This window comes from Pholcus phalangioides, unplaced genomic scaffold (assembly GCF_987345545.1).
Source record: "Pholcus phalangioides strain wild (caught in Gottingen) unplaced genomic scaffold, Ppha-v1.0 ptg000009l_1, whole genome shotgun sequence".
NCBI classification, from domain to species: domain Eukaryota; kingdom Metazoa; phylum Arthropoda; class Arachnida; order Araneae; family Pholcidae; genus Pholcus; species Pholcus phalangioides.
Window position 1 is genome coordinate 92,057 of NW_028301602.1, and position 13,600 is coordinate 105,656.

The 13,600-nt window shown below is 37.7% G+C and overlaps 2 protein-coding genes across 3 annotated transcripts in view; one reads left to right on the forward strand and one right to left on the reverse strand.

Moving 5' to 3' along the window:
* Positions 1-13,600, forward strand: part of LOC149081583 (uncharacterized) — a 219,792-nt gene that overhangs the window by 48,693 nt on the left and 157,499 nt on the right. For both annotated transcript variants that reach the window (XM_089236975.1, XM_089236974.1), the window contains exon 3: positions 4,195-4,283. The gene's annotated coding sequence lies outside the window, so the exon portion shown is untranslated. The remainder of the gene's footprint in view (positions 1-4,194; positions 4,284-13,600) is intronic.
* Positions 12,404-13,600, reverse strand: part of LOC149081584 (protein toll-like) — a 73,466-nt gene continuing 72,269 nt past the window's right edge. The window contains exon 12 of the mRNA XM_089236971.1: positions 12,404-13,236. Coding sequence (XP_089093097.1) covers positions 13,205-13,236 — 32 coding nt within the window. The 3' untranslated portion in view covers positions 12,404-13,204. The remainder of the gene's footprint in view (positions 13,237-13,600) is intronic.

Here is a 13,600-nt window from a genome sequence, read left to right on the forward strand (position 1 = left end):
AATGCCTTTTTTACAAAGTAAAAAGAGTGCCGCTGATCAGTATGGGATTGGTGACTGTTGCTCATATATCCTGCCTATTTCTTGGTGACTGTATAGTAAAAAAACCTACATTGCTGCTGTTGTTGAAAACATGTTCCTTTATTTTGTTTGGACTTTCCCTGCCCAGTAGAATGCATTATTTGTAACATGAAAGCACAGAGCTGAAAGAAAAATTTACAATTTTTTTCCTTAAAGAAATTTTATATTGGCATTTATCAAGAAGCGGGTCGCACCTCATGTAAGTTCACTTTTATATAAACAAGTTTTATCAGAACTTTCCTTTTTTTTATGACTAACTTCGTATTAGCTAATTACATTGCCCTGGGGCAGATGCATACGAAAGATTTGGGTTGGTGAACGGCCCCCAAGCTGATAAAAAAATTAAGAAAAATTGAAAATATTATCGTAATTTAAAATATCGAAAGAAATACTTTTTATATGCTATTTCACAGAGTTCATATTTCTTTTTTTAGAGGGTTTTCGGCCGTAATCCTCTACGCTGGCCAGATATTCAAATATGCTATTTAAACCACTTTAAGTTAATTTAAATGTTTTTTGAGGGTTGTCTCTAAAAAAAATTCCTTATGCCCCCTTTGAAAGTCGGTTCTGCCGCAGGGCCGCAACTAGATGTTTGTTCATCCGGGGCAAGTGCGCATTTTGGCGCCCCTTTATAATGTTGAAGGAGAGCTTCGAGGGCCAAATCTGGTCATGCGTTGAAGACCCCTGGCTCAAGCCTTCCATATTACGTATAGCCAAGACCCCCCTGTAAGCCTCGGATCTTCAACGCATGGCCAGATTTGGTCCTCGAAGCTTTTCGTCGTGGCCCGCCGTTATGTTTCCTCATTTATTTCTCAAAATGTTATCAATTCTGTTATTTATTATTATTACCTATTATTTTTTATTATTTCTTATTTTATTATTATGCATTTTTGTACCTTTTTATCAGTACTAAATTCAGTCAACTTAAATTTTATTTCTAAGCGACGGAAAAGACGTCGTTAAGCTTTTTGGAGAGAAAAAAAAAACCACGCTTTTTTTATTTCAGAGAATGTCTTCTTGCATATAATAGTAATTTATAAAATTAGATTCCAAAATTCTTTGTCAAAAAATTTCTGTTCAAAATGATCTGATGGAAAAAATACAGGGCTTGACAAATCCCAGGCACTAAATCACCACGGCGACTAAGAAATTGTCTTTGACGCCTAATATTTTTATTTATGATAACTGATAACTATATTGAAGTCTGAGGACAGTACAGAATTATCGGAAATTACGTCGACTTGTCTGCCAACATGAAAGGGGTCCTGAACAAGTCAGAATACACATTTTTGGACGGATTTTGTGGGGAAAAAATCTTGGCGCCTATAATATTTTGTTGGCACGTAAATTTTTTTTTTTTTGGAGTTTTCAAGCCCTGCTCATGTATATGTATACACTCATGTATTTGAGCGTATGTATAACATTAATAAACCTACATATACTGTACGCAGGCTCAGGGACGTGCGCAGAACCAAACTTTGTGGGAGAGACTGGGGCATCTCTCCCAGAAAAAATTTGAATCACTAACCTTTAAAAAGAATATAAAACAAACTGGAATAGAAAGAAAATGCATATAAATGCTATATGCAACTTCTGTCGATATTTTATATAATTTATTTAAAAAATACTCTAAATTTTCGATCATCTTGAGGCAGACATCCATAGATTTACCATATTTTACTAAGGCGGCAAAAATCTTTTTCCACAAAAGTAGGTTAAATTACCCGTCATCGCAGGAATCAAATACAGATTGAGGACGGGACATTCTAGTTCAAAAAGGTACGTACGGTCAGGAGGAAATATGTATGTTCCCCCCCCCCCCCCCCACTGAGTAATGTCCCATAAACTTTGAGCAACACCAATCATTTTTGACTTCCGGCGTCCCTGGTTAAAAGGAACAGCGACATTTTATGTCATATCATATCATGTCGAATTTCTTTTGGCCTTTTACCTTGGATTTGGCGCCCCTCCTAGAGAGGGCAGAGAAATAACTTTTCATAATTTTTTTTTTTTTTTTTGCGTTTCCACTTCGAATATAACGACCCTCCTAAAGCGAGCAGAAATAATTTTCTGTTTTTACGCCGGATTTGGCGCTCCTACTAGAAGGGGACAGAAATCATTACCCCTAACTCTTTTCGCCTTGTCTACCTCAGACTTGGCGCCCCTCCTACAGTGGGCAGTCTTTACTCCTGCAGGGGTGAACGAAAAGAGCTCGAGAGAGAGAATATTTTTATCTGACCAAAATTGCTATGTACTGTAAGTATATAGGTGCACTGCCCATCGATTTTTTTCTTTTCGAAAACTAACCGTAATATTATATATACACTCAAACCCTCTTTTTTTTTTGAAAAAAAAATTCTCATCTCGGTCATTATTCATGTATACGTTAGTTATTTTTTTTTTTATAAAAATGTATCTTAAAGATATTTTTCTAGTAATGTATATTTTACGCGTTTCGGCGCTCCTTCTCATTTGGCGCCCTAAGACCGCCCCTGGTTAGACTGCAGTGAGTTTAGTGTAAAAAAAGTTCTAATACTCTGATAGTTTATGAAAATAGATCCATGTTTTACTTTCGTCTGGTCGCAGTGCCCAGGGCGAAAAGAGGACAGTTTGGGAGCCACTGACTTTTAGTTGAAAAGTGAGAGAAATTGTCTTGCTCATGATAGAGCGAATTTTATTCCATTTTTCTTTTTTTACGGGCCCCCATGAATTAACATTTTTTGAAGAATGTGATACTACAGCTTTAATAATAAAAAAATTGATAATGCGTAATTAAATATAAAATCTGTTTTCTTAGTAGTTAGTTGAGCGCACTGGATAGGCATGTAGTTTAGCGGCCCCAACTGGGGGACGTGTGAATTTGAACATACCAGAATTAAATTTTTTGCTGATTCCCAGCTCTCAGGGGCCAACTGTCAGCGTAAAAACTAGCCATGAAGAGTTGAAGACCTTTGAAGGAATTCGAAGTAGGTACTTATTGCCATTTATTGTTTGTGGTGATGCTTCATCGCCATCTAGCGTAAGGAATGCAATGTGGATTGCATATGGGGAAAAAATCCTCAGACTTTGACTTTTAGCGCCATCTATCCGTTTTTGTCCCCCCAGAGTGCAAAGTCGTTTTTATTGTAGAAAGTTGTTACTTTTGATATCAGAGCGCCATCTATTTTGCTGGAGTTGAAAACGATTGAGGACGATTGAAGCAATAGTTTAGGAAAACGATTGAAACGATAGCCCGAGAAAACGATTGAAACGATAGCCCGAGAAAACGATTGAAACGATAGCCCGAGAAAACGATTGAAACGATAGCCCGAGAAAACGATTGAAACGATGGTTTGGGAAAACGATTGAAACGATGGTTTGGGAAAACGATTGAAACACGATCGAAACGATAGTTTGGGAAAACGATTGAAACAAGATCGAAACGATAGTTTGGGAAAACGATTGAAACACGATCGAAACGATAGTTTGGGGAAACAATAGAAACGATGAATTGAAAAGACGATTAACAAACAAATATCGTATAGTGACGGACTCCCGATGCGAGGATCCGGGTTCGAACCCCACAGTGGTGGTCGGCTGAAGCTGGTTTTCTGTGGTTCCCAACTTCAAGGCGCAAATGCGAGCCGATCTCCCCTTTAAAAAGTCTCGCCACAGAGAGCAACAGCCCTACAACGATAAATCATTCAATCATAACACTTCACTCATAGTTAGAAAAACTGGTGGCAGATGGCAGCACTACACATAAGCATTACAGAGAAACAAAAACTTCACGTCAGGTTTCACTACACGTACACGCACATTCCGCATGTACCGATTCGTTGGGGGTTCCGCGGGGGGGGGGATGTGGGCGGGGTGCATGTGTGGTGTAGGAGTAGTAGGTAGGGCCTCCAAAAAAAAATGGCTCGGGGATCCATGATGTTCTTAAGTCAGCCACCTCGTTGGGCAGTTTGCCTGTTGTGGCGTTGTATTTGTATAAATTTTATATCAAATTCTTTAGCGTCATCTATTTTAACATGATCTTGTCATTGTTTTTTTTTTTCAAAGATGGGGGTTTGTGTTAAGCCGCATGTTGTCTGTTTTTTTCTGAAACATGTCGAATTTTCGTAATATTGTTAGGCATATTATGGATTTACTGTGACCGTCAAATACTTGCTGACTTAATGGTTCAACCTGTTTTGATATGAATGGTACGCTACTGACTCAAGGTAAGTTTTTGCTATTTGTTTGATTTTCCTGAATGCATATGCTTCTTTAGATTGTAGATTGATTCTACAGCGTTTTCAACATAGGCACAGATAGACTTGGAAGACTCGTGGGGCACGATGATGATGGTGTCAGTTCATATATACACATATACATTAGATCAGTCGACTCCACCTTTGACGCTGGGGGGGGGGGGCATTCGTATCTCTGCCCATGGTTTTTAACCTGTTTCAAACAAATTTTAAGTTTTCGCTTCGCGCTTGAACTTCCACAGCACACTTTAATTGATATTTCAAAAATTAATCATGAATTAATTATTATTATCATTAATTATTAATTATAAAGCAACTTATTAGTATTTATAATAAGAAAACAATTGAAATTCCTGAAACAAAACTTAATTAGACATATGAGCTTCACAAATTTGTAGAATATTTGCTTTTTTAGACAGGGACACTCAAAGTTTATTCCAAGGATTTTAACTTGCATTGCAGAAAAACTGATTTCACACAAACGTGATGTTAAAATCAAAATTAGTGTTTTTTTTTTGTAGTAGTAGCATTTACGTTAACATTTAACGTTTGACAAGAAACAGGCCCTGATTACGGATGCAATGTAATATGAAAATAATAATATTAATAATAATTTTTTTGTTGCTCACTAAAATTCTAAATTTACTCTCTAGCCGGTAAAAATGTAGCAAACAATGTATTCCTATCACTCACCGTTTCTTTTTTGTTCTTTTTTTCAATTATTCCTCTTCAAAGTGTTATTGTACGAGTAATTCACCAGATACACTGGATTTATCGACCTTCAACGTGTGAAAGAACGTTTCAATTTAATTTAAATAACATGTTATGTGACTAACGAACATTCGATTTCGTTTCGTACTGATGATATGAAATCTGTCAACCTAAGTACCCTCCAATACTTGAATTTACACTCATGTCCATAAATTGAGGATAATGCCAGCTCCGGCAAATAAAGGTTCAGAAACAAAACAAACGTTACTTATCCATAAAACCCATTTATTAAACAAAAGATAAAGAACAAAAACGATGGTGTATGTATGATACCATTCATAAAAACTACGATTTTTGCTCCCTGGAGCAATTGTAAAAAATATCTCCTTTACAAAAACTTACTATTACATGGTTGGTATGATGGTTAATACATTGTATGTCTCCCATGCGATGAAATACAGTCCGTACAACGCCTAGGCATGCTGAGTATCAAATTATCAATCTGATCTTGGGGAAGATCACTCCACTCAGCAAGCAATGCTCTTCGAAGTTCCGGTACACATGTAGGAGGTGGTTGACGATCTGAAACTCGTCGGCCAAGCATGTCCCACACATGCTCTATCGGATTCAATTCAGGTGAGAATTCTGGCCATTCCATACGGGTTATATCCTCAGATTTAAGGCATTCGTTTACGATGTTTGCTCGGTGAGGACGGGCGTTGTCATCCATAAACACAAATTCTGTACCCATGGCACCCCTAAACAAACGTACATGTTGTTCCAGAATGATGTCCCGATAAATTTGGGTTTTCATGGTTCCAGTTTGAACATGCAGATCTGTTCTGGAACCCAGTATAATTCCACCCCAAACGAGCAATGCTGCACCACCGTAACGGTGTCGTTCAATGATGTTGTCTTGGTGGTAACGGGTACCCGGCGTTCTCCATATGAAAGTCCGACGTGAATCAGACTGCAAGCTAAACCTGGTCTCGTCGGAAAACATCACACAAGCTCACTGTGACGATGTCCACATTGCATGTTCCCTACTCCAGCCTAATCGCTGCCGACAGTGAATTGCCGTGAGCGGAACACATCTGACAGGCCTGCGAGCATATAGACCAATATCTCCCAAACGTCTGTACACGGTTTGCCTTGAAACTGTGGTACCCGAGACTGCAGATAGCTGACGAGTCAGGTCGGATGCTGTGCTCCGTCTGCTTCTTTTGGCAGTTACTGCCAAATACCGGTCTTCATTCGGCGTTGTAACTCGGGGGCGACCTGTACTGTAACGTCTACTGACATTTCCGTTATCTCGGAATCGTTGCCAAAGCCTAGAGATGACACTTTGGGCAATTCCAAATTCCTCGGATACTTCCATCTGAGTACGCCCACATTCAAGGCGGCCGATAATTCTACCACGTAAAAAATCATCCACATGCGTCCTCTGTGTCATAACTATTCGCTTATGGCACTGAGCGCCTTTACAGAACTCTTGTGAACAATTTTACTTCTTTGCCACCATTCCTTATATACCCCCCCCCCTCTTACACTCTCGTCATTGTGACGTACTATCGGCATCATCTGGTGGCTTCCTGAAATTTGCATATCATTCTTGCAGATGTGTGTGATAATTCTACAGGTGAAATTTTTACTTTAGATTTCGATTTCCGTGTGAATCTGAATTATCCTTAATTTATGGACATGAGTGTAGTTTGAATAAACTACGTTTTATGAATTATTTAAAATTTAAGCTTGAAATTTACGTTTCGATTAAGAATTTTAGTTAACACGAGTAAGATCTGCTTCTAAAGGGTGAGACAGACGGTGGATGGACAAGAGGAGCATACCGTTCCATCACCTTACCAGATACGCACCCAGCCACCACACATTCCACCGACGTGAGATTGTCTCGCCATCTTTCGCTAATATGAAACCCCGAACCACCGGAGACTCAAAGCCGGGTGAAGAAAAGGATTTTTCCCGAACCTTCATCCTCGCCACCCAATTCAACTCCTACATCATCATCTAAAACTGCTGCCCAAGAGAATATTCCACCACGATAGGCTTTACACCATCAACCTCTTCCACAGCCTTCATTTATTCCACTCTCCCAATATAAACCACGATCTTACTGGCAATTTCTGATTGAAGCTCCATCACAAATTTATAATATACTTTGGATTTTATTCTAAATTTAAAATCCACCCATTTTTAATGCCAGCACAGGGCTCATCAACCTATTCTTTGCAGTGTTCGCGATCAACAATTAGAAGCAGTGCCGTCTTAAGGCATGGGGCACGGCCTGGGGGCCTCAAGAGAAAAGGGGCCTCACAAAAATGAAATCCGGTTGATATTTATGAGAATTTGCCTGGTAGGGCCTCAGAAAGATCACTTGGCCCGGGGGCCCATGATGCTGTTAAGACGGCCCTGAGTAGAAGATGCCTGTGCTAGTGAAACGCAATTGGAAAATAGAAAACGCTGATGAGATATTTTCGAGCTTATAATATATTTTGAGCTCAAATATTTATATAGGCTTCATTCCAGCTAAATGTTACCTTTCAGTCTTCCAACATTCGGTAAGTATCGTTGCAAGTCTGGCAACGTTTAAAAACACATTGTTGAACTCAACAATGGAAGTAAAAAGGAAAAAAATCTGAAAGTGGTCGTCGTTAGATGAATAAAATTTCCTCAGGCCGAGGAGCCGTAATAACTTCCAGTACTGATTCGACTTTTTTTCCCAACAACAACGGTAAATATTATACGGAGATATTAGATAAAACTTACTGCGAAACAGAATTGAAACTATTATTTTCAGCCTTGACCAACAGAATCGTGGAATAAAGCTGCTATTTTTAGAACGAGTAGGCGGGGCAAATGCCCAAGTTCATGTCCAACTCGAACTTAAACATTTGCTGCGAGACTTTCTCTGTTCCGTGTCGAACATCAAAATAAAGAAAGAACCAATTTGATGACTCTGGTACTACCCACCATGGGTAGAGTTCTGAACGCATGCAAACGACCTATCCCATCAAGTCGCATTCAGTTGATGTAAAATTGTAAAGCGTCTCGCTGCAGTGTTGTGCATGTTGAACGTCGTCAGAACGCGCATGCGCGTGTTTGGCGCACGCTTTTCTGGTGACTGTTGGTTGGCGCCAACATATTTCTTGGCGACATTTAATAATAAATATATAGAACCCCTTTATACACCCCGTATATGAAGGCGTCTTATAGATATACGTCATCGAGCATATTTTACTGGAGAGAGTATGACGTCAGGGGTCTCCGCCTTGGCAGTGCTGAGAAGGGTCCCAACATCATTCGTCGGAAGATCACGTGACTAGGTGAAAACACAAACAATCCTCCGCTATTTTCTCATGGCATCCACAGCAATTTAAAACAATAACTGAAAGAAATAATTTCAGCATCGATGAGATAATTCCAGAATTAATGAAAGAGATGATTCCAGAATTAACGAAAGAGATGATTCCAGAATTAACGAAAGAGATAATTCCAGAATTAATGAAATAAAATATTCTAGAATTATGTAAGAGAGAGAGATGATTTCAGCATTCATAAAAAAGTGATAATTCGAAAACTAATCAAAGAGATAATTTCAGCATTGATGAAAGACAATAGTCTAGAGTGAATGAAAGAAATAATTCCAGAATTAAGGAAAGAGATAATTCCAGAATTAAGGAAAGGATAATTCCAGAATTAGGGAAAGAAATAATTCCAGAATTAAGGAAAGATAATTCCAGAATTAGGGAAAGAAATAATTCCAGAGAATTAAGGAAAGATAATTCCAGAATTAGGGAAAGAAATAATTCCAGAGAATTAAGGAAAGATAATTCCAAAATAAATAAAACAAAAACTATATAATTAATTAAAGATATAATGCCAAATTAATGAAAGAAAAATTCTAGAATTAATGGAAGAGATAATTTCAGCATTAATGAACTGGTAATTCCAAAATAATTGAAAGCGATAACTCCAGAATCATTCGAGAAAAAATGAAAGATAATTCCAGAATTAATGGAAGATCATTCGAGAAAAAATGAAAGATAATTCCAGAATTAATGGAAGATCATTCGAGAAAAAATGAAAGATAATTCCAGAATTAATGGACGATCATTCGAGAAAAAATGAAAGATAATTCCAGAATTAAGGAAAGAGATAATTAAAAAATTAATGAAAGCGATAATCCCAGCATTAATGAAAGATAACTTCACGGTAATTCCAAAATTAAGGTGAGAAATAATTCCAAAATTAAGGTCAGAGATTATTCCAAAATTAATGAAAGAAAAAATTCTGGAATTAATAAAAGAAAAAATTCTGGAATTAATGAAAGAAAATATTCTAGAATTGATGACAGAAAAAATTCTGGAATTGATGACAGAAAAAATTCTAGAATTAATGAAAGAGATAATTTCAGCATTAATGAAAGAGATAATTTCAGCATTAATGAAAGAGATAATTTCAGCATTAATGAAAGAGATAATTTCAGCATTAATGAAAGAAACAAATCCAGAATTGATGAAAGAAATTATTCTAGAAGTAATGAAAGAAATAATAATTAATAAAGGAAATAATTCCAGAAGTAGTGAAAGAAATAATAATTAATTAAGGAAATAATTCCAGAATTAATGAACAAAAATTCAGGAATTAATGAAGGAAAAGTCAGGAATTAATGAAGGAAAAGTCAGGAATTAATGAAGGAAAAGTCAGGAATTAATGAAGGAAAAGTCAGGAATTAATGAAGGAAAATTCCAGAATTAATGAAAGAAAATTCCAGAATTAATGAAAGAAAATTCCAGAATTAATGAAGGAAAATGCCAGAATTAATGAAGGAAAATGCCAGAATTAACGAGAGAAATTTTTCAGTATTAATGAAAGATATTTATTCCAGTGTAGTGACCATCGGTACTTCGAATAATGAGCTCTCATCACGACAAACTTGGAATTTAGGAATTTATTAGGAGTGAATTTATTATGAATTAAACAAAAATTTATTAATAAAAAAAATTAGAATAAGAACGTAAACTTGAGACGACGATCCTACTCGATCGCTTTCACACACCATTCTCTGTTTTTATTTTCGAATGTCCATTTCAGTTCTTGCAATTTCCGGTCTCCTGAGGCTTATTCCTTCTTATTATGCTCTGGAGCTTTATACCGTATTGTTATGTCAACGTTTTTAGCTGGGAGACGGGCATACAGAACACTACACCCCCCCCCCCGGTTTACATGGTTTTACATAGAAACTGGGTTACATATAAATATGGGTTTACATATAAACACAAACTGAATTCTCCTGTATGTTTCTGGCAATGTTTACAGCTATTCACTGGCAAACAGTCTTGTCATGACGGATCCGAATGAGATATTTTTGCACCTGGGCAATGTTCAATTTTTATGTTGAACTTCTGTAGAGCAAACACCTAAAGTTGCAATCGCGAGGATTGTGGTGCACACTTTGTCGAGTATGATAGGGGGTTGTGATCAGTATACTGCACTATTTCTGCTCCAAACTCCACACAATACAGGAGTGCAAGAGCTGCGCCAATTGCACCAAACTGCGCCGAAACGGTTCTCTTGCTACATGGTGCGCCAAGGCGCCGAATTTCTGCGCATTTGCGCCAATTCTTGTTTGTGGTTCGCGGAGGTACCGCTAATGCACTGTAGTGCGTCAAATACCCGGAATTTAGGAAAAAGAAGCATGAAAATTTTGTTCACGGGACGCGGTCTTTCCGAGACACGGAAAAAGATACGGAGGGAGAAATTTGTCCGAATTTTTTTTCACTTCCCACCATCTACCACAATCGCGTTATCTCGTGACCTTGGAAAGTAGTTCTACTACCTTGAAGTATAAAGTCCCATACTGTTATTGGTTAACCGGTGGGCTATCAAAGTCCCTGAATGAATATGCCGAATTTTCCGATTTCGGAGACCGTTTTTTCTCCTACTGGTTATATACTGAAAATAACGGTAATTTCGCGGCTGCAAACCTGCGTTCAAAGACGGCATATATACATCGAAAAGAGGATTGGTTTACTCGTTTAAATTACCGACATTTTCGGAAGATCATTGGGAAAAAATGGGATCTGTAAAAACTCCAGCTAAAATGTTCATAGTTTTGTTATCTAGCCACTATGCGGTCATGTGGTTATCGTCGGCGGTTGCCGGTCGTGACAATTTGACATTGCGAAAATCCGGATTTGGTGAACACACACACAGGGGCGGCTCGAGGAAAAAAATTTCTACCCATGCGGAACCTGTTTTTGGCGCTACTGACGGCGTTTTTTTGGTCAACAAAGCTTTTTTTCACCCTTTCCACTCCATTTGCTACCCCTCCTAGAGCGGCGCCCAATATGGCCGCATGGTCCGCCACTGCATTGGTGGGGGAGGGGCATGCTCTTAACAATAGTCAAAGGAAGGAGTTTGTACTAGGAGCATGTGCTCATTTTACATAACTTCTGTGAAATACATTTTTTATATTAATGTCCTACCTTTTCAAAACATGTTGGAGAGAACGAAACGTTTGCACTCTTTCTTGTTTTTTGCACTCCCTTTCGTGCATTGCTGGGATGGCACATTACTCCCTCGCGTATTGCTGGGATGTTGTTTAACATTGTATCACCAACAGAACTATTAATTATGTGTGATGAATGGGTTACACTACAATGCAAAGAATTACAAGAAGTGAAATCAGTTCAGAGAATAGATAGATAGATAGATATTGGGCAGCCATATTCAAACTTGGTGACCTTGAAAGCAGCCCAAAATTTCAGAATTTTGCCAGTTTTGGTGAAGGCTTTTTTTCTTTAGCACATGGTAATGCAGACAGTGAAAGAGAGTTCATTGTTAACAAATAAATAAAAGTCTGTTCGAACATTGAAAAATCTGTCCATCCAATGCTTTAATGGAATAAGACATACAAAATCTTATGTTCAAGAGCGTGAAAAATTTGAAAAAAATTATCATCGAGATGCTGAACTTCTGAAAGCGACTTGTGATTCGTAATCTATTGGCATGCTATTAGGTTGAGAACTTGTTTAAGTAAATAAGGTATTTTTATATTTTTCTCGTTTTTTGCATTTTGCTTTTAAATTTAATAATTCCTTTAAATTCTGTGAGAAGCTAATTTTTTTTTCCCGGAAACCCTTATTATATTCTGCATGCACTTTTTTTTGCTATATCAGGATGAATAAGATTTTGGTGTTCAAGCAGCAGAAATTCTTGCTGCCTAGGTTTTTAGTATGCATGTTGCGTAATTTGAAAAGAGTAATAATTTTTATTCGTCATTTCAGTAATGCATGTTTTAGTAGTGACATAAGATAATTCAGAAAAAATTTAAATGGATTTTAATTTGTGAAGGAAATTTATTTAGAATTATTTGTTTCAACCATTTTTGGCAAAACTTTTGGCATTTCACAGAAAAATTACTCCTTATATTGCAGATATAGTTCGTTCTTAGTTCTGCTCCATTTTCAAAATTTCTGCTCCAAAAATGAAATTTGCAGCTCCGAAATAGATGAGGGGCGCTTGCACCCCTGCACAATAGCAAAAGCTTTTCTTTCTACTGTGGACCATAACTGCCGAATTTTGTTTAGCTTCTGGCTAGCATACGCTATAGGATGCAGTTTACCGTCTACACTTTGCGATAAACAATAACCGACACCAATCAGAGATGCATCTGTATGGATTACAAAAGCCTTGTTCATATTTGGAGTAATCAAAACAGAGGCCCTTGCTAAGGATGACTTCAACTTGTTGAATGCAAGTTCACGAGTCTCTTCACTTTGCTCCTCACAGGAGACTTGTGCTCTTCCCTTTCAGCAGGGAAGGACAAATTCACTGGTATTAAATAATTCCGAACGAATTTCTGCGATCAACACATCATCTTCCGATTTCTCTTTTGTGTTAGCCTTATATCTTCTTTATAATGTTGAGCGAAATGGTTCAGTCCACAGATGTAACACTTATTTGGGGTTTTTCTGATATTCGTGTTTTCGGTCTTGTTCCAGCCCTTATCGCTTCGATATTTCCGAGTTGGTGGTTGATATGCTGTTCTTGTCGATGGTCTTCGTCCTTCTCCATAACTGAAGTGTTATTGCTGTGATGATGACCTTTCTCCTTCGAAGAAATCCTTCTGCCTCTTGCCGGTGTCTGCCCTGATGCAATTAGGGAGCACCCGTGACATCTCGCTTAGCACCTTATTCGGTGAGCAACATGAATACGACAATATGAGTACGCACGTGTGTTGTGGACATGAAATGCATGAACAACTTGAATAGAGGAAAAAGAAATACACACATATACACACATTTATATACATATATATAACTGCCAGGTCGAGTCGTCTCGCCCTAAACCTATTTTGGTGAGCAATGTGGGCTTGGTTTAAATGGGGGATTGTCTGGAGAGAGCCTTAGCTAAGGATCAGCTTCGGTCTTGGTGTTTTGGTTAACTCGATCTGGCTGGTTATATTTATATTAATTAAAAAAAAAATATATATATATAATATAAACTACATGCAATGGTTATTATAAAACCATTCGTGTCGTCTCGCCTAGCAC